Genomic DNA, 21503 nt, shown 5'->3' with positions numbered 1-21503 from the left:
GGCAGCTCTGACTCCAGCCGCCTGCTTGTTACACCCCAAGCACATTCTGGTTTGGGTAGAGAACGCTCAGGGTTTGAGAGAAGGCTGGGGGTAGGAAGCTTCTGTTCATTATGCTGGACCTAACCCCAGTTTTACTTGAGTAAAGAGGAGATATTTGACATTGTGTGATGCTGCTCCTGTGCTCTGTTCCCAAAGTGTTCTGCAGCAGAGGAGGGTCTCTGGTAGTATGTATGTTACTGGCCTATTGGGGTGATGCTGAAACAGGACAGGGTACAGATGGCATTGTGGGGGTGGCATGAACCTTCACTCTTCATTTCCTCTTCCAAGAACAGAAGGGACAGGAATCCTTACCCAGCAAGACCATCGTCTCATAGTTCCCCTGCATGACATCTCTGTAGAGGGCTCTCTGAGTGGGGTCCAGCAGAGTCCCCTCTTCCCTGGAGAAATACACAGCCACCTCCTCGAAGGTCACCGGCCCCTGAAAGAGCAGGAGTCCAATACTCAGTACCTGCTGACCCACTCACAACCCCACTATTCACGGAACAGCAGCACCAGGGAAATGGAAGCTCCGGGAGGCACATGTTAACAGAGTCCCACCCCACCTTGCTTACAGCAGCCAGGAGGCATCAGAGGGTAGAAAGAGAGAACCTTTGTGTCTCCCATCTGACAGACAGAAGCAGGGTCTTCACATTTATCACATAGCTACTAGCCAGAGCTTAATATAGGAGATGGGGCTGTCTCTGGACCCTGATAGTGGCTCCCTGGTAGGAATCCAAGCACTCTCTAAATAAAATATATGGAAGAAAGGGGAAGTCAATCATAAAGAATAGAAGTTAGAAGGTCAGAATTGTAGTGCCCATTAACAAAGGTTTAGAGAAAATAGAGCCTATCAAACTAACGGGATATCCTTATTGGATGAGATCAAAAGTTTGGTTGCAGCTAATAGTATTGATGTAATATACCTAAACTTCCGTAAGAGACATGACTTGATTAGCACAATATTTTTACTAAAAAAAACTAGAATGATACAAAATAAACACGGCATACATTAAATAGATTAAAAACTCTGATAGTAAATGGGGAACCATGATCGAGTGGATTTCTTTCTAGCAGGTTCCTGCAGGGATTGGTTCTTGGCCCTGTGCTATTTAACATTCTTATCCATGACTTAGAAGAGAGTACAAAATCATCACTGATAAAGTTTACAGTTGCCACAAAGACTGGGGTTGGTGGTAATTAATGAAATGTCAGTAGATTCAGGCTCCATCACTGAGAGTCTGGGAAGTTGTCCCAGCCCTGGCTGGAGGGTTATTTCCTGTTCCACAAAGAGGGGAAGTTCCATTCCCAACTCCTGTGCCTTGAAATTAGGACCTATCTGACACTACACCCCCATATTCATCATAGTGGTATGATTATAATATGATTAGGACATAATTATGATCTATTTTGTAGAAGATGCATCATGTGTGGTGTCACTGGAAAAGTTCTGATTTGCTGAATATGATTATCCTATTTGTGTGCACATATCATGTTCGTATCTGAAGTTATGGATATTGACTCTGTATCTGTATTTCAAATGTGCTTACTCTGGGTAACACCCACAATGAGCCTTTCAGGTACAACAATGAAGAAGCCAGACAGTGCTGATGGCTCAACAAAGACAATGGACTGTGGAAGAGCTTAGCCTTCCTGTGAATGTTTCAGCCAGCCTATGAGTCATGGCTACTATGACTCAGCAGGGCCTGTGACCAGACCACATGACACTAAACTCCATTTTAGTATCTGTATTTTTCCACAAACTGGACTAGGAACTGAGTTTGGAACAAAAGGTTCCCACCATATGGAAAAGCTACATAAGGTGGGGTGTGACATCATCTCTTGGCCTCATTCTCCACACAAGAGAACTTCTGGAAACACCTGAGAAACAAAAACGGATGTGGGGGAAGTGCTGCTCCCAGGATCAAGAGATTTCTAGCTTGTGTATGGAAACTTGGGGGACTGCTTGTACCATCAGTCAGGGTGAGAAATTGCTAATTCAAATTCTATCCATCTAGTATGTTAGGCTTAGTCTGAGTTTTGGTTATTTGCTAAATAATCTGCTTTGATCTGTTTGTTATCACTTATAATCACTTAATCTATCTTTCTGCAGTTAATAAACTTGTTTGATGCTTTATCTTAACCAGCGTATTTTGAGTGAAGTGTCTGGGGAAAATCTCAGCTTGTTGTGCACATCTGTCCCATATCGAGGGGAAGGGGAACTACATTAATGAGCTTGCATTATAGAGATCCCTGTGCACTATAAGATGGTATCATTCTGGATTTATACTACAGCAAGTGTGCAAGGTTGGGGAGTGGGAAATTGGCTCTTGTCTTCTATCTGTCCTTGAGTGGCTTAGGTAAAGCACTCAGGTAGCTTAGTTGGCTGCATGGCGCCACCTGCTGTTGTGTTGGGTGATAACAGGCCCTGGAGAGGCTGGCGAAATCTCCAGCAAAGCAGTGTGAGAAGGGCCAGCCCAGCGTGAGGGTTAGAGGACACAGCAGTTCCCAGAAGCTCCACAAACTGCCTCCTGGGGGTGACAACCCATCACGCCCTACACTACACAAGTCTCAGCAGGTTTGTCACATGCTGTCCCCTCCCTTTCTCCACCCGAGATATTTCCTGCTTCCCACCACCTCTAGCAATTCCCACCCTCTTATGCATTTACTGCTCCTCAACCTCCAAGCAGAGCCCGCCACCCTGATAATCTCTTACCTGAGCCAGCTCCATTGCAGCCATTTCCTTGCCCCTGGGAGGACGAGATGATCTGCAGCGAAACATGGATGTTATTCTCTGGCCTGCCGGAGTGAAAAGGCCAAGGTGTGAGAATTCAGACTAGGCTTTTGTCCATTCCACAAGCCGATTCCCCCCAGCTTTTCCCCTGCTAATGCACATTCTAGGTTCTAGCACACTGTGAAGCACAGAGTGACCTTATTCCAGTACAGGCCTAGCCCCCTCCCACCAGGGTGTAACCCTCTGACACATGGGGAAACCCTCCCAGTAACAGTCTCTCTCTTACACGTATCAAGTTTGCGGACAACACCAAGCTGGGAGGGGTTGTAAGTGCTTTGGAGGATTGGATTAAAATTCAAAATGATCTGGACAAACGGGAGAAATGATCTGAAGTAAATAGGATCAAATTCAGTAGAGACAAGTGCAAAGTACTGCCACGTTGGAAGGAACAATCGGAGGCCAGAGAAGAGCAGAAACAAAGGAGTCACTTTGGGGGATTCTCCCTGTCATTGTCCCCAAGGCAGCTGTCTCAGGTTTACAAAGGTGTTTCATGTTCCAGCCTTTATACAGTCTCTCCTGGGAGTGCCCCTTTCATGGACTGGGCCTAGTTTTAGTTTTTGGTAGTTAACAATCTTGGTTTATTGTTCATCTAACCAGTATGTGTGGATTGAAGTGTGTTGGAAACTCTGTTTGGGATAACAAGCTGGTGCATGTCATTTTCCGCTGATGAAATGACAGACTTCATATGAGCTTGGGTCGTTCAGTAGCGTGCTGGACAGTGCAAGATGCACATTTCTGGGGGAAAGTTGGGCACTTGAGAATTTGCTGGTTTTCTCCTGAGGTGTAATTCATGTGTGGCTGTCTAGCAGCACTCAATACTGTGTAGCTGGGAGTGAGTTACATGCTGGAGACTGTGTGTTAATTGGCCAAGAGGGGGCTGTTCTCGAGGGAAAACAGTGGAAAAGGCACCCCATGCTGGAGGACTGAGGGGACAGCTATTTAACAGTCCAGATTGTACTCTGGGTAACGTCACAGACACTCATTATGACAGAGCCTCTTACAACACAGAGAAAGTAAATCCATGTCCCAGAAATCGAAGACTCCAGACAGAGGGCAAGTGTCCCTGGCACTGCTTCTTGCTGACAGAGAGGTTCAGAGACAGTGCGAGAATCCTGGGGAAGCTGGGAACAGGAAGCATGGGCTGGCGGGGTTCGGTGGAGAAAGGGAACAGGAAGGGCAGGGATATTACTGAATGCAGGATCTCAGCAGTACTAGATGACAGGATAGCACATAGTGCAGCCCATTGGAAAACACAATCCCAACTATACATACAAAATGATGGGGTCTAAATTAGTTGTTTCCACTCAAGAGATGGATCTTGGAGTCACTGTGGATAGTTCTCTGAAAACATCCACTCAATGTGCAGCAGCAGTGAAAAAAAGTGAACAATGTAGGAAATAATTAAGAAAGTGATAGATATGACAGAATATCTCATAGATCATATTTGTAAAAACAGCAAATAAATCCATGATACACTCACATCTTGAATACTGCATGCACATGTCACCCCATCTCAAAAATAGATATATTGGAATTGGAAAAGGTTCAGAAAAGGGCAACAAAAATGATTAGGGGTATGGGACAGTTATGCCAGACCTAACCCCCAGTTTCACTTGAGCAAACAGGAGATATTTGACACTGTGCAATACGGCTCCTGTGCTCTGTTCCCAAAGTGTTCTGCAGCAGAGGAGGGTCTCTGGTATTATGTGTGTCACTGGCCTATTGGGGTGATGCTGAAACAGGACAGGGTACAGATGGCATTGTGGGGGTGGCGTGAACCTTCACTCTTCATTTCCCCTTCCAAGAACAGAAGGGACAGGAACCCTTACCCAGCGAGGTCACAGTCTCATAGTTCTCCTGCATGACATCCCAGTAGATGGCTCTCTGAGTGGGGTCCAGCAGAGCCCACTCTTCCCTGGTGAAATACATAGCCATCTCCTTGAAGGTCACCGGCCCCTGAAAGAGTAAGAGTCCAACACTAAGGACTTGCTGCCCCACTCACAGCCCCACTATTTGTGGCAGAGAAGAGTGAATCAAATGGAAGCTCTGGGTGGATCATAGTCAGGAGAGTCCCACCTCGACCTGGCTCAGAGTATCCAGCAAATGCCAGGGTGAGGGGATGAAGAGAGAGCCCCTTATCTCTCCCAGCATATCCATCACCCCCCTACTAGCCACTGACTGATACAGGAGATGGAGCCCCTAGCAGGGTCCAGGGAGAGCTCGCTGGTAGGATGCCCAACACCCTCCTCATTGTGAGGAGCGGGATATGAAGGGAGAGGCAGCTCCAATAAGCCTGACTCATGGGTGTCCCCTTTATATCTCACAGCAGCTGATGGTTAATGAGGTCAGGCTCCAGCACTAGGAGTGTGGTCAGTTTGACTAGCTCCATGTAGGTGGGTTATTTTCTCTCTTCACAAATTAGGGCATTTCCACCTCCAAACCTCCTGGGTCTGTTCCTAGAATCTAGGCCACTTAGTAAATAACTCCCAGCAGGTCTACCACACCCTGGCCTCCTCCTTTCCCTCACGCTGTGAATTTCCTGCCCCGCTCCAACCTCCAAACCAGACTCTGCAAACCTTCCCACCTCTGGTGTATTTGCTCTCCCTTTCCTCCAGCAGGAACCCACCAGCAACCCCCCGATAATCTCTACCTGGACTGACTCCACTGCAGCAATTTCTCTTCCCTGTCCCACGCCAGGCTGGGATGAGCTGGAGCAAAACATTCTGCAGCCTGTCTGGGGGAGAAGGGCAGTTGTGGGCGTTTCAGAACCGGTTTTAGTTAATTTCACATCACAATTCCCCCAGGCCCTTTCCCTGCAGACAGACACCCTAGATTCTGTCATGCTGGGAAATGCTCAATCTGTTTATTACAATTTAGACCTGGCCCCTCCTGCCAGGCTAAGTCCACAGACACATTTTTAACCTCCCTTTTCTCTCCCCTCACCCCTTCTCTGAACACAAGGCTAGAAAAGAGCAGAACCAAAGGAGTCACTGTGGGGGATTCCCTCAGACACTGACCCCACGGCAGCCACACCCCAGCAGGGGGAATATGGAGTCAGGAACTGGCTTTTGCTCTGTCTGATCCTTGTTTTGTTCACTGGAAAGTGGTTCTGCCCCAGGATGCAGCAATACATGTGTCTGGGTGGACTAGAGAGCTGGAAATCCCTCCCCCACATTCATTTCTCCCACTGCCCCTTTCAGTCTCTCCTTCCCCTGTCCTCTCTCCCTGCCCCTCTGGCTGGGACAGTCCCATTCCTGGGGGCTTTGCTCTCCCATGGCTGGATTTCCTCCTGGCAACCGCTAATGGGAGGAGAAATGAGGTGGTGTTGTTTGTGCAGAGTCACTTTCTTGCCAGACCCTAGGACATTCCCTGAGGTCTTTCAGTTACCTGGAGACTCTGGCTCAGAATTTAGTAGTAACAGGGCCCAGGACTGCCCTAGGGGGCTAGGACCAGCTGCAGAAAGTCATCCCCTGGGCCGGGCAGAGAAGAAGCTTTAATTAAGGTCACTTCCCAGCACAGAGCCCCACTGGGGGAGCAGCAGCTGCCAAGCCTGGTCTCCCAGATCACAACGGAGGCTGCAGCATCTGACCCAGGAAGCTGAACCCCAATATCCTGAGCAGAGAGGGACAGAGTGTTTGAGCAGCTTCCCTCCTTTAGCTCTCTGGGGAGAGCAGCTAATGGGAGCCCCTCCTCACAGGGAGAATGGCTGATCTCATTTGACCCACTGTCCATCTGGAATCACTCCTTGTCTTTCCATACAGTGACTCTGGATTAACAACGGTCTCAATGACACCGGATTTCAGAAAGAATGAGTTCAGAACGCTGTGGAAAAAGACCATCGTGTGGCAGTGCTGACTCCCTTCCCACCTCCCTCACCCCCGCAGATCTAGGACATGGACTGGGGGCAAAGATTTTCCAAACGGAACCGAAAGTTCCTGCAGTTTTCAAAAGAGGAGAAAAGTAAATTCTGTGATTTCACACTAACAGTGTTTGCTAAGTGGACAGAAAGTTTTTACAGTGACAGGGCACGTGACTGGGGAATGGACTTGGTGACCTGGTGACTAGGAGCCAGGACTCTGGCACAAGTTGACCAGAGAGAAGGATCATGGTTAGCAGCAGCCCCCAGACACCCCCTAGTACCCAGAGCCCAGACCCCCCCAGCCAGGGGCCCCAGACACCCCCCAGCCAGGATCCCATCAGATATTCCCTGGGATGCAGCCCCCAGAGTCCCTGGCCAGGGACCCCAGATACCCCTCAAAGCCCCACCGGCCAGAGAACCCCCACCACACCATGATTGCCAGGTTGGGAATCCCAAAGGGTTCCCCCCACCAAGAGCCCCCAGCAGCCAGGGACCCCCTCAAGGGACCCCCCCACTGGGAACTCAGTCCCTCACTGCCTGCCTAGGAACTCCCCCACCCTCCAGAACGATCTACCCTGACATTTGCCTGGGACCCCCTCCTCTGCCCAGTGTGACCCCCTGATGCTTTACAGTGGGACCCCTCACTCTGCTTCCCTGGCATGCCCTGACCTAGTGCCAGGGATCCTCTCCCCCAGCTCTGTGCACTGGGCATGGCAACAAAACCAGCAACCAGCGGGGGAAGCACAGACAGAGCCCCTGGCACAGAACCAGGCTCCCTCTAACCCTCTGTCCCCCCCCCTAAGAGACACCCACCCCCACTGTTCTGCAGCCACCAGGCCCCCAGCGATACCCACCTCCAGGACCCATAGCCTCAGTGATGGGCACATCACAACCACCCCCCCAAACCCCAAACCTCCACAACCCACCAACCTGACTAGGGTACCCCCTGCCCAGCCACCCAGAGGCCTCCCCCTACCACAATGCACCTTTAGCTGCAATCTCCCCACACAGACACCTTCCCTGCCCTTGCAAGTGTTACCTCACAGAGTGTGAGAAGTGGCTAGAAAGTTAACACCACCTCCTGCTGGCCAGTCACACAGGCAGAGGGAGCCTGGGGGGTGCTTCTTTAACAGGAGAATGGAAGGCCTGGAAGGCAGGAAAGGTCCACGGGCTGTCACTAGCAAATAATGGCCACCATGGATCCACCCCAGAGGCAGCTGCATCTTAGCACATTGGGAAACAACCCATCATATTCAATTAGAAATAAAACAACTAGAGAGAAGTGGGGCAAATGTTTGGGGTATATTATATCAATCTTTGAGATACGCAGAGAGAACCCTGTCACAAACGACATTTGATAACATGAGAGAAAACCACCAAGATCGGAGGGGTTTGATGTTGCTATTAAATAACTAGTGGAAAAAGGGGGATTGTTGGACTGGATTTTATATGACTGTCCAATACATAAACAGAATGTGATGGTCCCCCGTGACCCCGGGGCAACCATTCACGTGAGCAGCTCAGAACCCTTTGAGGAGCTGATTTAAGAGGGTGGGAGCTGGAAGGCTCCCTGGACAATGGAAGGGGGCAGCAGGGGGATTGGGAAATGGGGTCTGGGCAGTCTCCATGGGGGATGTGCTCCTCCATGCCCTGCCCTGGCAGAGAACGGGCACCTCATCCCATCCCATCCCCACTCCAGCGGCAGCCATGTTCAGGGGAATGACCCAGGGCAACAATTTCCCACCCCAACAAGGACAAATCGCTGCAGACAAAATGGGTGGGAAAATCCACCCCCCATCGGAGAGATTTTAAATTGACATTTGAGAAGTATGGAGAGAAAAGGGAAAATCAGAGGCAATTAGAGAGCTGATCATTGGGGGGGGGGGGGAAGGAGAATCTCCCTGGATTTTATAGCCACGTGCGATAATGAGAGAAAAAAGGGGAAATCTTGAGAGAATCTGTGTGTGGGAGGAAGTGGCAAAAACAGGGACAGGATCCAGTTAACTCACCTCCCCCACCCCGGGAATGTCCTGGCTGCACAGAGACAGATCTACCCCCACCCCCACCCCAGTGACCTCCCCCTCCCTGCAACTCCGACTTCTCCGCCCCCGACACCTCCGCCCCCACACCGAAGGGGGGGGCTCTGCCAGCGCCTCCCCCTGAGCTCAACTCCTGCTCCTCCCCCCAGCCCGGATTGTGCCTTTTAGCCCCCGCGGAACCCTGCCTCCAGCTGCCTGACCCCCCCCGCCCATCAATTTCCTGCTCAGTGCCCCCCCGCCGCTCCCTGTTACTCCCCCACCCCGCTCCAGCCCCGCCCCCAGCGCCCGGCGGAACGTTACGGCTAGTCCGGGCAGGGGGAAGGGCAGCGGCTTCAGCGGCTGTTACTGGGCATGCGCAGTGCCCGGGAGTAGCACATTGCTATTGGGAGCGATTTAATACACCGCCCCCCCCTGCCGGGCCCCAGGCTCCGCCCCCTCCCAGCGTTCCGGGCGGACCCTGCTGCAGCTCCACTGGGGCCGAGGCGGCTCCAAGGCTTCTCCCAGGCTCCCCGGGGCAGAGTCACTTTCCCTTCCCCCGGGGTCTCTTACTCCCCGGGGGCTCCGGGTCACAATGTCCCAGCGCCCTTCCCCCGCCTGCAGCTCCGGTTCTCCCCTCCCTTTCCGCCCCCGCCAGCCACACCAAGGGGAACCCCCAGGCCCCAGTCTCTGTCCCCACCTGGATCCCAGCGGGGGCCGGGGGCAAGATCCTGGCTGCAGCTGAGAACAGCGGCTCCGCTCCGGCTCGGGCGGGCTCCAGCGCTGCTGGCAGCACGTGGAGAACCAGGGAACAGCTGTTCAGCTTGGGCTCCGCGTCACAATGTGCCAGAGCCCCGCCCCCAGGAGCTGCTCCGCCCCGGCCTGTGCAGAGCCCCACCCCCAGGCTATGCTGTCCCGCCCCTGGGCTGTGCCAGAGCCCTGCCCCCAGGAGCTGCCCCCGCCCCTGAGCTGAGCCAGAGCCCCGCCCCAGGAGCTGCCCCGCCCCTGAGCTGAGCCATAGCCCCGCACCCCAGGAGCTGCCCTGCCCTGGAGCTTGAGCCAGAGGCCCGCCCCAGGAGCTGCCCCGCCCCTGAGCTGAGCCATAGCCCCGCCCCCAGGAGCTGCCCTGCCCCTGAGCTGAGCCAGAGGCCCGCCCCAGGGAGCTGCCCATTGTTGGGTCTCCGGGCTTTGTTCTCTGCCTCCTTCTTCCAGCACGTCCCGCCCCCCAACCCGCGGTCCAGCTGCTCCCTTCCTGTGTCTGCAACCATCCCCCACCCCCCGGGGCTGGCTGCAGCGCTCGCTGGGCTGTCTCCAGTGGCTGAAGTTTGCCTACATCTCTGCTTCACCTGGAGGGGAGAGACGAAGAGAGGAGATGGTCCCCAGGGTGTGAAAGCAGAATCAGGGGGCAGGGAAAGAAGGACTGTTTGGAAAGGTGGATTTTTTGTGGGGGGGGGTGTGATCCGAGAGGGGAGTCAGAGAGAAGTTGGGCAGCAGAGGCTCAGGGAAATTGGGGGAACCCCCTGGGTGTCCCAGTGTTGGCCAGGGTTTATACAAGCACCTTGCACAATATGGGGTCTGATCTCAGTCATGTCTGTGCAGCACCTGGGAGCCCTGATGTCTGTTTCCTGATCACAGGCTCTGGGAATGGAGAGAGGGAAACCTCAGCACCTGAAGGTTAATGCAGCCCTGTGTGCAACCCTGCTAGGGTGGACTGGACAGCAAATGTGAAAAACTCGGACACGGGGTGGGGGTAATAGGCAGCTATATAAGAAAAAAGACCCAAAAATCGGGACATCCAGTCATGCTAGTCCCTGCTGCTCTCATAAGGTGTCGGCTTAGAGAGGGTTTGGCTACACTTGCAGCTGTCCAGCGCTGGGAGTTAAAGCTGTCTTCCTACAGCTGTGTAGGGAAAGCGCTGCAGTGTGGACACACTGACAGCTACCAGCACTCTGTCATGGCCACATTTGCAGCGCTGTTGGGAGTGGTGCAGTATGGGCAGCTATCCCAGCGTTCAAGTGGCTGCAATGTGCTTTTCAAAGAGGAGGGTGGGGTGGACTGTGACAGGGAGTCGGGGTGAGACAGAGCGAGTGGATTTTTGGAGCTGACACTGTGTCAGCTCCCTGCCTGCAAGTTCCAACCCCCTCCCCCACCCCTCTCTCATTCACTAAATGCAAATAGCCGCCTTTGTTTTTTTCCTCACAGACCAGATAAGCCGCTGATCCAAAACAGACCCCCCCCCCGTGCCCACCGGGCTGCTTCTCTCCTCAAGCAAACACCAGCTGTGGGTGTTCCAAAGGTATCCCCCTGTCTCTGCTCATTCACTGCAAACAGTAACTGTGTTTGGTTTTTAGATAAGCAGCTCCGGGAGCCCCGAGCTCACAACAAAACAAACAGAGGCATCACACCAAAACAAAGAGCATTATCTCTACTTAAAAGCATTATGGGAAGGTTCCGGAGGTCAGTGACAGCGTAGTAAGATTAATCACTGTTTACACTGGCACCCCAGTGCTGCAGCACCAGCGCTGTTCTCTTTATTCCTCTCGTCGAGGTGGAGTACATGCAGCGCTGTAGCCAGGGAGATACAGCGCTGTATGTGCCTTGCCAGTGTGGACGGGGAGCAAATTACAGCACTGTAAAGCCACCACCAGCGCTGCAACTCTCCAGTGTAGCCAAGGCCTGAGTTGTAGTAATAATAGCAGCAAAGAATCCTGTGGCACCTTATAGACTAACAGACGTATTGGAGCATGAGCTTTCGTGGGTGAATACCCACTTCGTCAGATGCAAACAATAGTCCCATATGGGCTAGTCAGGATTCCTGGTTTCATCCAGGTTGGCCTGGGTTCAACTTCTGGTGTGGGGAACAGTGCAGAGCTTTTGCCCAGAGTGGAGACAGGAATGGAAAGGGATCCTGCCAGCAGGGGAGTTAAACAGTGTGGGGAGGGAATCCCCGAAGTGGGGATGGAGCAGTGGTCTGGGGGAAGATGAGGGAAGGATCCCAGCAGTGTGGGAAGTTGACAGCCTGGAGAGCACAGGCCTGGCATGGGGACCTGGAAGAGTGAATGTGTCCCTCTAAACCCATCAACTGCAGACTAGGCAGGCTTGGAAGAATTACCTATTTGTTGGTAAATGTCAATTTCTGTGTAAACACACAACCCAATGGCAAAATATTTCCATCGATAATCATCAAAATTGACAGATGGGCAAAGTAAGAAACATGCTGCTTGAGAACTTATCATGTTGTAGGAGCAGCAGTGATCTGTATGCTCTGTATAACCTGTATGCTCAAAAGGTCTGTTAAACTCCCCCAGCTTGTGTCCTTTCCCTCTTTGAATGCCTGTGAAGTGGCTTTCCCACTCTCCTTTGTACCTCCAGTGAATGCCCTTCACCCGGCCCATCTGGCCAGTGGTTCGCTGTGTTACATTCCATCATGCCTCAAGGAGACTTACCTTCATCGCACTGTCCATCACTGCGCTGTGGGACACTTACCTTAAAGGATCCTGACATCGCCAGTGCCCTGCGAGCATGAATATGGGAGTGCGAGCGTGGCACCCGCCTACCGATCTTCTTTGGCCTGTCCTGGGAGTGTGACACCCTCCCTCCTCCCTTCTTTTGAACTTAGCTATCAATATAATAAATGTGCTGTTTTCTACCAAATTCTGGGAGGACATTAATCCTCCCTAAGCTTACTAGCTGACCCAATTTTGGGTTACAGAAGTAACATTGTTTGATCTGTTGTTGTACCAAAGGGGGAGATGGTTGTCTGTAAAGGAAGGTGAAGATTAAATGCACTAAGGAGAATGGGATTTGAACCCATGTGTACAGAGCACAATGGATTAGTAGTCCATCACTTTAACCACTTGGCCACCTCACCTGAGCTATCAGGAAAGGGACAGGAGGAGAAATCTAAGGCCGGCAGATATAGGGACACTAAGGAGTTTTTAAATACTAAGTCGGAAGCAGGGTCTGAATGAGCTCCCCTCTCTCACCTAGTGAGGAGCTGGGGAAAGACTTCAGGAACAGACCGTGTTTGCATAGACACACCTACTCTGCCTAGCTATGCAGCATGATGGGGCCGCTTCCCCAAAATGACCAGTTTGGATGGTCGGTGGGTTACAAATCACTTTAGGATTGAGTGGAATGAAATGTTATTCTCCTTCCTGTATGAGTGAAGGGCAGCAGAACATACCTAGTCCGTCCTGATGGAGGGGTAGGTGAGTGAGGAATAGCTTTTATTGGACTGCAGAGAAGTGATTGAGGACTGTCACCCTAAACCAGTGGTCCCCAAACATTTCACACTGTGCCCTCTTAGCCATGGCTGTGGCCCCTCGGAAGCCACGGTCAAGAACCGGGGCTGGGAGGAGTGGGGCTGTTGCTTGCTGGGGAGTGGGGTGCAGGACAGGGGTAAAGGGGGTCGACGGCCAGGCTGGAAGCCAGAGGCCTAGGCTGAGGGTGGAGTTGGGGAAGAGCTGGGACAGAGTGGGGCTGAAGTGTTGCTCCCTCCCTGCCCTCCATGGGGGCTGGCACAGGCCCTGAGGTGCCCCAATCAATCTTCCTCTGTGTCCCCCTAGAAGTCATGCCCCACATTATGGGGACCACTGATCCCTACTCGCTAAGCAGGGGTTAGTGATGCCAAAGCCCAGGGAAAGGGAGAACAAATGTGGGGGCCCCAGCACCGGAACCATGGCCCCCCTTCTGTCTCTGGCTCTGCCCCCTTCCACCCATGACCCCATGCACTGTCACCTCTGTTCTACCCCTTCCCACACTGGCCCCACCCTATCACTCCTTTACCTCTTCCCCGCTGCGGCCCTGAAACCAGAGAAGCTCTGTGCCCCTGCTGCAGCCCCTGGGCCCTAGCAGGGAGTGGGAGCTCCTCCGGCCCTGAGGCTGACATGGGGGAGACTTTTCCAGGGGGACCCAATTTGGCTAGGGAAACTAGTCATGGGCCCCACTGTCCCCTTGGCAACGCAACGTTTGGGGAGGCTGAGCCCCCCCGAGCCTCCATTACGAGCCGCCCAGCCTACCACTGCTCAGTGGGTGGCCAGTCTCTCTGTGTTTTCTGCTGCTTGTGCTGGGGAGCCTGTCCGGCACTAGGGGTGGGGCCCCCCAGTAGTCACCCAGGGCTCCAGGGGGTCAAAGGGCACCGTGTGGCAGTGCAAAGGTGCTCACTGCTCTCCCCTGCCCCAATGCTCCTCCATGGGCCCATAGAGGGTTGGGGGGAGCAAGGAGCAACACTATGTGCTCCATGCATCCTGGTCACTTTCCCCACCTGGGCTGTGCTGTGAGAGGAGCATCAGAAGCTGCTGCTCTCTGCCCTCCCCTTATGCAGCCCAGCTGAGGAAAGTGACCTGGGTGCAGGGAGCTCGGATGATCTCGCTTCTTGCCCCCACATCCCACAGCCCCTAGGGGTGCCTGGAGGAGCAGCGTTCCAGGGAGGAGTGGGGGGCAGCAATGCCAGCTGCTCCATGCACACAGGTCAGTGTCCCCACATGGGCGCAGGAGGGGGTGCAGGAGTTTCTGTGATGCCTATTCTATCAATATCGTCACTCAATACCAGGCACTCAAATTCACCCGTCTTAGTACTTAGACATTTAGCATTTGTATTTAAGCATTTATAAAATGTTTCCCATTTTAGCTGTCTGCTATTATGTGATGTAATTGAGGGAGACTCTTTCATTTCACTGTTTCTGATCAGATCCTACCTGTACATTATCATCTTCCATCCTCTCCTCCTTACTAGGCTGTAGAGAATCCCTGTGAATAGTTCCAATCCTAACGGATGTCTCTGTCTGAACCCTGTGCTCCTCAGTGCCTTTCGGCTTTCCCCAGCTCTGAGGCTGTGTCTACACCGCGCACCTTACCACGGTACAGCTGTGCCACTCTAACCGTGCCATTGTAAGGTGCGCTGTGTGGCCGTCCTTATCGCTGGGAGAGAGCTTCCCCGGCAACAAAACCAAACCACCTCCAACGAGGGGCAGGAGCTTCGTCACCGGGAGCACAGCTCCACCTACAAAGCGCTGTTCACACTGCTGCTTTGCATGGCTCAAATTTTGGCATTCGGGGAGTGTTTTTTCTCACCCCCGAGCGACAAAATTTTTAACAACAAAAGCCTAAGTTTAAAAAAAACTCCTCTGCAACCTATTTAATTTTACCTTTATACAACCTTTGTACTGTCTCCAGTTTTCGTGCCCAAAGTCCCCAGGAAAAGGAAAACAACCAGCAGTGGAACCAATAGGAAACCAGCAATAGAACTCAGGAAACCTGGAGGTGTGCTAGGCTGACCAGATGTCCTGATTTTATAGGGACAGTCCGAATTTTGGGGTCTTTTTCTTATCTAGGATCCTATTACCCCCCACCCCAGTCCCGATTTTTCACACTTGCTGTCTGGTCACCCTAGGGTGTGCACGTGTGGGTCCCAACTGCTCCCTGCCCCCCTCATTGAAGCAGATGTGCAGGGTTACTGCCCTGGGAACTGCAGGGCACCAGTGGACATGGGGTTGGCTGGAGGTAGGGTCTGGCTGCAGGCAGGGCAAGGGATGCGGGGCTGGCTGGCTTCAGGCAGGGGGGTGCATCAGGGGTTGGCTGGAGACAGGGCAGGGGGTGCAAGGCTGGCTGCAGACAGGGGATGCAGGGCTGGTGCAGGCTGGAAAGGTGTGGGGGCTGGCTGGCTTTGGGCAGGGCCACAGGGGGGTGCGGCAGGAGTTGGCTGGAGACAGGGCAGGGGGTGTGTCAGGAACTGGCTGCAGGGCTGGCTGCAGGCAGGGCAGGGAGGATGCGGCTGGTGCGGGCAGGGCAGGGGGTGCAGGGCTGGCTGCAGGCAGGGCATAGGGCAGGGCCCGTGCAAGGATGTTTCACGCCCTAGGCGAAACTTCCACCTTGCGCCGTCCCCCCCTGCGCCCCCGCCCTAAGGCGCCCCACCCATTGCAGCTCCCCTCCTCTACCCTGAGGCGTCCATCTTGTGGCAACTCCCCCGCTCTGCTCTGTGGCACCTCCCTCGCCCCAGCTCACCCCTGCTCCGAGCACGAGCACCCCGAGCACACCGTGGCCGCTTCACTTCTCCCGCCTCCCAGGCTTGCGGCGCCTAAGCCTGCTAGGCAGTCAAGCACCCTCCTCTGAGCCACAGCAGCCCTGACAGTTGACAATAGAGGCATCTTAACCCCTGAGTTCCTTCAATGTGTCCCCCTCCGGGATCCAGCTCCAATCACCAGATACTCTGGATATGTCTATACCACCTGCCGAATCGGTGGGCAGCGATCGATCCAGCGGGGGTCGATATATCGTGTCTAGTGTAGATGTAACACATCAAGTGCTCTCCCCTCGATGGCTGTGCTCCAGCTTGGTGAGAGACGCAGGCAGAGTCTATGGGGAGCTGCAGCAGTCGACTCACCGCGACTGTGACTTTATAAGTATAATCTAATATCTCATTGAAAGGTGACAGGGCCAGAAAGAGTTAATTAACTCACCTCACCGACTGACCTGACCCAGGGTGAACCTTAAGAACTGGTTAGCAAGATATGTAAATGAACAGAGCTTTGAAATGCAAGTCTGCAGTGTTAGAGGTAGAAGGGGAGATGTTTGCTCAGGTCTTGTGATGTAAGCAAACAAGTCTTGTCTGTTGCTATAGTTTTAATTCAAGGAGCAAAAAAGGAATATTAACATTTATGATGATACTTGAGTGAAATAGTATTATTGTCTCTGTGTCTCTTTGAAGGTTGTGGTAACCTGTATTTGAACTGTTTGATGGATAAATTACCCTGTACTAATTGCGAGGATGTTTGGAAGGAGAGTTAAGCCTATTGTTTTCTCAGGCCGAAAGGCTGCTGGAAATGTATAAGAAGCCTGGGACACGATCCTTCTTCATCTCAGATCTGCTTTGGGTTTCAAGAGGGGGAAACCTTAAGCCACAAGGATTGAGATCCCAGTCATTGACTGGAGCCACCCTGAATATGGAAATTGGACTATAACCTATGGACTATTTCTAAAAGGACTTTTGGCAACTACAAGCTCACCTCTACTATGTATCTAAACCTCAAGAATTGAATTCAAGTCTATATGTCTATTAATCTTTTAACCAACACTCTCTCTCTTTTCTTTTCTAATAAATTTTAGCTTAGTTAATAACAATTGGCTATAGCATGTATTTTAGGTAAGATCTAAGTTATAATTGAACCTGGGTGTGTGGCTGATCCTTTGGGATTGGTAGAATCTTTTCTTTTATGTGATGAAGTAAGATTTTCAGAAATCATCATCATATCTGACAGGTGTGTCTGGACGGAGGCCTGAGGCTGGGTACTTTAAGGGAACTGCATGGTTTAAACTTCTAAGTAACCAGTGAGGTACTACAGAAGCTGTTTTGTGCTAGCTTGGTAAATCTAAGTATTGAAATAACCACCAGCGTTTGGGATTTGTCTGCCCTGTTTTGTTTGCAGTTCACCCTGATTGAGTGACCTCAGCTGGCTCCCACGGGCAGCACCGTCACACCTACATCCAGGCTGTAGGGGTACGAGGGATCTTAGGGGCCTTGGAGTGCACAGATACCTACGTCCAGGCCATAGGGGTCCCGGGGGGGCTTAGAGAGTTTTGAGGGGGACACAGATACCAATCTCCAGGCTTTAGGGGTCCCAAGGGGCCTTAGGGGGTTCGTGGGGTGCACATATTCCTAAATCCAGGCTGTAGTGGTACCAGGGGTGCTTAGGGGGTTAGTGGGGGTCATAGATACCTACGTCCAGGCTGGAGGCATCCTGGGAGTCTTAGGGGATTTTTGGTAGCCCAAGATACCTATGTCCATACTGTAGGGGTACCAGGGGGTCTTAGGGGTTCGGGTGGGCACAGATACCTATGTCCAGGCTGTATCGGTCCCTGGGGCGGGTTACAGGTTTTGTGAGGGGCACAGATATCTACGTCCAGATTGTAGATGTCCCGGGGGCGTTGGGGTGTTGTGGGGGTACAAATACCTACATCCAGGCTGTAGGGGTTCCTGGGGGGCTAGGGGGTTTCTGAGGGGCACATAACCTACATGCACACCGGAGTGTCCCAGGGGCTTCTGAAGTCTATATGGGGCACAGATACCAATTTCCTGGCTGTATAGCTCCCTGAGGGGCTTAGGGAGGTTGTGGGGGCACAGATACCTAAGTTCAGGCTGGAGGGTCTCCAGGGGTCTTAGGTGTTTGGTGGGGGGCACAGATACCTACGTCCAGGCTGCAGGGGTCCCGGAGGGGCTTAGGTATCTGTCACGGAGTGTGGGGGAGTCCGGTCCTGGCACCCCTCTTCCTGGATTCACAGTGACTCTCAGCCAGCCAGTAAATCAGAAGGTTTATTGGACAACGGGAGTGAAGGATACAGCAGAGTTTGGAGACATAAGCAGGACCCCGCAATCGAGTCCTTCTGGGGGTTCGGGAAACATAGTTCCCAGTTTGGGATTCCCTGAATTCCAACCACCCAGACCTAAACCGAAACTGAACTAACCCAACTCCCTCCAGCCAGCCCCTTCCTGTGTCTAGCTTCCCAGGCAAAGTTGCTGACCCTCTCCCACCTGCCTAGCTCAGGTACAGGCAGAGCACGTGTCCGGTCCTAAAGTCACCCCCTGCTCTCCCATCCCCCACACAGACAGTCCCTACTCCATCACCGTAATGCACAGAGCATTTCCCTCATGGAGCAACAGTGACACCGTGTGGCCACGTAGGGTAATGCACAGAGTATTTCCCATGGAGGAACAGTGACACCGTGTGGCCATTCAGGGTAATGCACAGAGTATTTCCTGCATGGAGCAACAGTGACACTGTATCAGAAGGGTAGCCGTGTTAGCCTGGATCTTTAAAAGCAGCAAAGAGTCCTGTGGCACCTTATGGACTAACAGACGTTTTGGAGCATTAGCTTTCGTGGGTGAATACCCACACAGATTTTTTTGAGGGTCGAAATGATAGTCTGGACCTCTACGTTGAATGCTTCCGCCGACGTGCACAGGCAGAAATTGTGGAAAAACAACATCGCTTGCCTCATAACCTAAGTCGTGCAGAACGCAATTCCATCCACAGCCTCAGAACCACCCAGACATTATCATCAAAGAGGCTGACAAAGAGGTGCTGTTGTCATCATGAACATCTGACTACCAAAAGGAGGCTGCCAGACACTCTCCAACACCAAATTCTACAGGCCACTTCCCTCAGATCCACTGAGGAATGCACTAAGAAAACTGCACCATCTACTCAGGACATTCCTACACTAACACTGGAACAATCAACATACCCCTAGAGCCCGACCAGGTTATTTTATCTACTTCCAAGATCCACAAACCCGGAAATCCTGGACGCCCCATCATCGTGCATTGGCACTCTCACTGAAGGACTGTCTGGATATGTGGACTCTCTACTCAGACTCTATCCACCAGAACTCCAGCTATCTCTGTGACACCACTGATTTCCTGAGGAAACTAAACGCATTGGTGACCTTCCAGAAAACACATCCTAGCCACCATGGATGTAGAGTCTCTACACGAGCATTACTATGGATGAAATCATCAACCTCATGAAGCGCACACAGACAGATATCATCTCCTTTCATCCAAACGAGGACTATTCAACCAATGGACTAGATCCACTGCTATCACATACTAGACCACAGTGAGAGATTATGCTACTCTATCAACTGAGACCCACTGATCGTTCTAACAGCAAACAGGCATCAAAGAGCTCTTGTGGAACAAATAACCACTTCTATACAAGGACTTCACTAGAATCAGGAGCCTACATTATTCACTGTCTCTTCAAAGGAAAGGACTGTAATCTGTCTAAACTCCTACCTGCCACATGGGGCCACAGTGGTACCCTACCCACCCAGCAATAATCGTCATTATCCAACTACACACTCAGCCAGAAGAAAAGTCTGAATCTCGGGGACTCTCTTTGACCACCAACATGATACAGTTCTGTGGCTGAAGCCTACTGTCTGACTCAAAGAATACGTCCAGACAACACTGAGTGCCTGACACGGGTGCCCTAGCACAATGAACTCCACATGGACTCCTAAGGTCAAATGACAGCCTGGACCTTACATTGAATGCTTCCGCTGCACAGGCAGAAATTCGTGAACAACAACATCGCTTCCTCACAACCTAAGCAGAACGCAATGCCATCCACAGCCTCAGAAACCACCCTGACATTATCATCAAAGAGCTGAAAAGGAGGTGCTGTTATCATCATGAACAGGTCTGACATCAAAAGGAGGCTCCAGACACTCTCCAATACCAAATTCTACAGGCCACTTCCCTCAGATCCCACTGAGGAATACACTAAGAAACTACACCATCTACTCAGGACATTCCCTACACTAACACCCGGAAAATCACATACCCCTAGAGCCCCGACCAGGGTTATTCTATCTACTACCCAGATCCACAAACCCGGCAATCCTGGACGCCCATCATCTCGGGCATTGGCACTCTCACTGAAGGACTGTCTGGATATGTGGACTCTCTACTCAGACTCTATGCCACCGCACTCCCAGCTATCTCTGTGACACCACTGATTTCCTGAGGAAACTACAACGCATTGGTGACCTCCCGAAAACAACCATCCTAGCCACCATGGATGTAGAGGCTCTCTACACGAACATCCCACACATAGATGGAATACAAGCTGTCAGGAACAGTATCCCTGATGATGCCACAGCACAACTGGCTGCTGAGCTCTGTGCCTTTATATTTACACACAACTATTTCAAATTTGATGACAATATATATCTCCAGATCAGTGGCACTGCTATTGGCACCCGCATGGCCCCACAATATGCCAATTATTCATGGCCGACCTGGAACAACGCTTCCTCAGCTCTCGTCCACTCACACCCCTTCTCTATCTACGCTACATTGATGACATCTTCATCATCTGACCCATGGGAAGGAGTCTCTGAAAAATTCCACCATGATTTCACAGCTTCCACCCACCATCACCTCAGCCTGGACCAATCCACGGGAGGTCCACTTTCATGACACCACGGTGCAAATAAGTGATGGTCACATTAACACCACCCTATATCGAAAACCCACCGACGCTATGCCTACCTTCATGCCTCCAGCTTCCATCCCGGGCATCAACGATCCATTGTCTACAGCCAAGCACTGAGGTACAACCGCATCTGCTCTGACCCCTCAGACAGAGACCAACACCTACAAATCTCCACCAAGCATTCTCAAAACTACAATACCCACACGAGGAAATAAGGAAACAGATCAACAGAGCCAGACGTGTCCCAGAAGCCTCCTACTGCAAGACAAACCCAAGAAAGAAACCAACAGGACTCCACTGGCCATCACATACAGTCCCCAGCTAAAACCCCTCCAAACGCATCATCAGGATCTACAGCCACTCCTGGACAATGATCCCACACTTTCACAGGCCTTGGGTGGCAGCCAATCCTTGCCCACAGACACCTGCCAACCTGAAACATATTCTCACCAGTAACTGCACACCACACCATAATAACTCTAGCTCAGGAACCAATCCATGCAACAAACTCGATGCCAACTCTGCCCACATATCTCACCAGCGACACCATCACAGGACCTAACCAGATCAGCCACACCATACCGGTTCATTCACCGCACATCCACCAATGTCTATATCATATGCAGCAATGCCCCCTGCTATGTACATCGGCCAAACTGGACAGTCTCTACGGAAAAGGATAATGGACACAAATCAGACATAGGAATGGCAATATACAAAACCTGTAGGAGAGCACTTCAACCTCCCTGGCCACACTATAGCAGACCTTAAGTGGCCCATCCTGCAGCAAAAAAACTTCA

General features: G+C 52.0%; 1 protein-coding gene across 1 annotated transcript in view; it reads right to left on the bottom strand.

Moving 5' to 3' along the window:
* Nucleotides 1–200: 200 nt before the first annotated feature.
* Nucleotides 201–21503, bottom strand: part of LOC127042426 (zinc finger protein 560-like) — a 31956-nt gene continuing 10653 nt past the window's right edge. The window contains exons 2-4 of the mRNA XM_050935882.1: nucleotides 4660–4786; nucleotides 2753–2835; nucleotides 201–478 (exon numbers count right to left, since the gene is read on the bottom strand). Of these exons, the coding sequence (XP_050791839.1) occupies nucleotides 311–478; nucleotides 2753–2835; nucleotides 4660–4765 (357 nt within the window). The 5' untranslated portion in view covers nucleotides 4766–4786 and the 3' untranslated portion in view covers nucleotides 201–310. The remainder of the gene's footprint in view (nucleotides 479–2752; nucleotides 2836–4659; nucleotides 4787–21503) is intronic.

The sequence above is a fragment of the Gopherus flavomarginatus genome, unplaced genomic scaffold, assembly GCF_025201925.1.
Source record: "Gopherus flavomarginatus isolate rGopFla2 unplaced genomic scaffold, rGopFla2.mat.asm mat_scaffold_436_arrow_ctg1, whole genome shotgun sequence".
In the NCBI taxonomy this organism is placed as follows: domain Eukaryota; kingdom Metazoa; phylum Chordata; order Testudines; family Testudinidae; genus Gopherus; species Gopherus flavomarginatus.
This window is presented reverse-complemented; position numbering and strand designations above follow the sequence as displayed.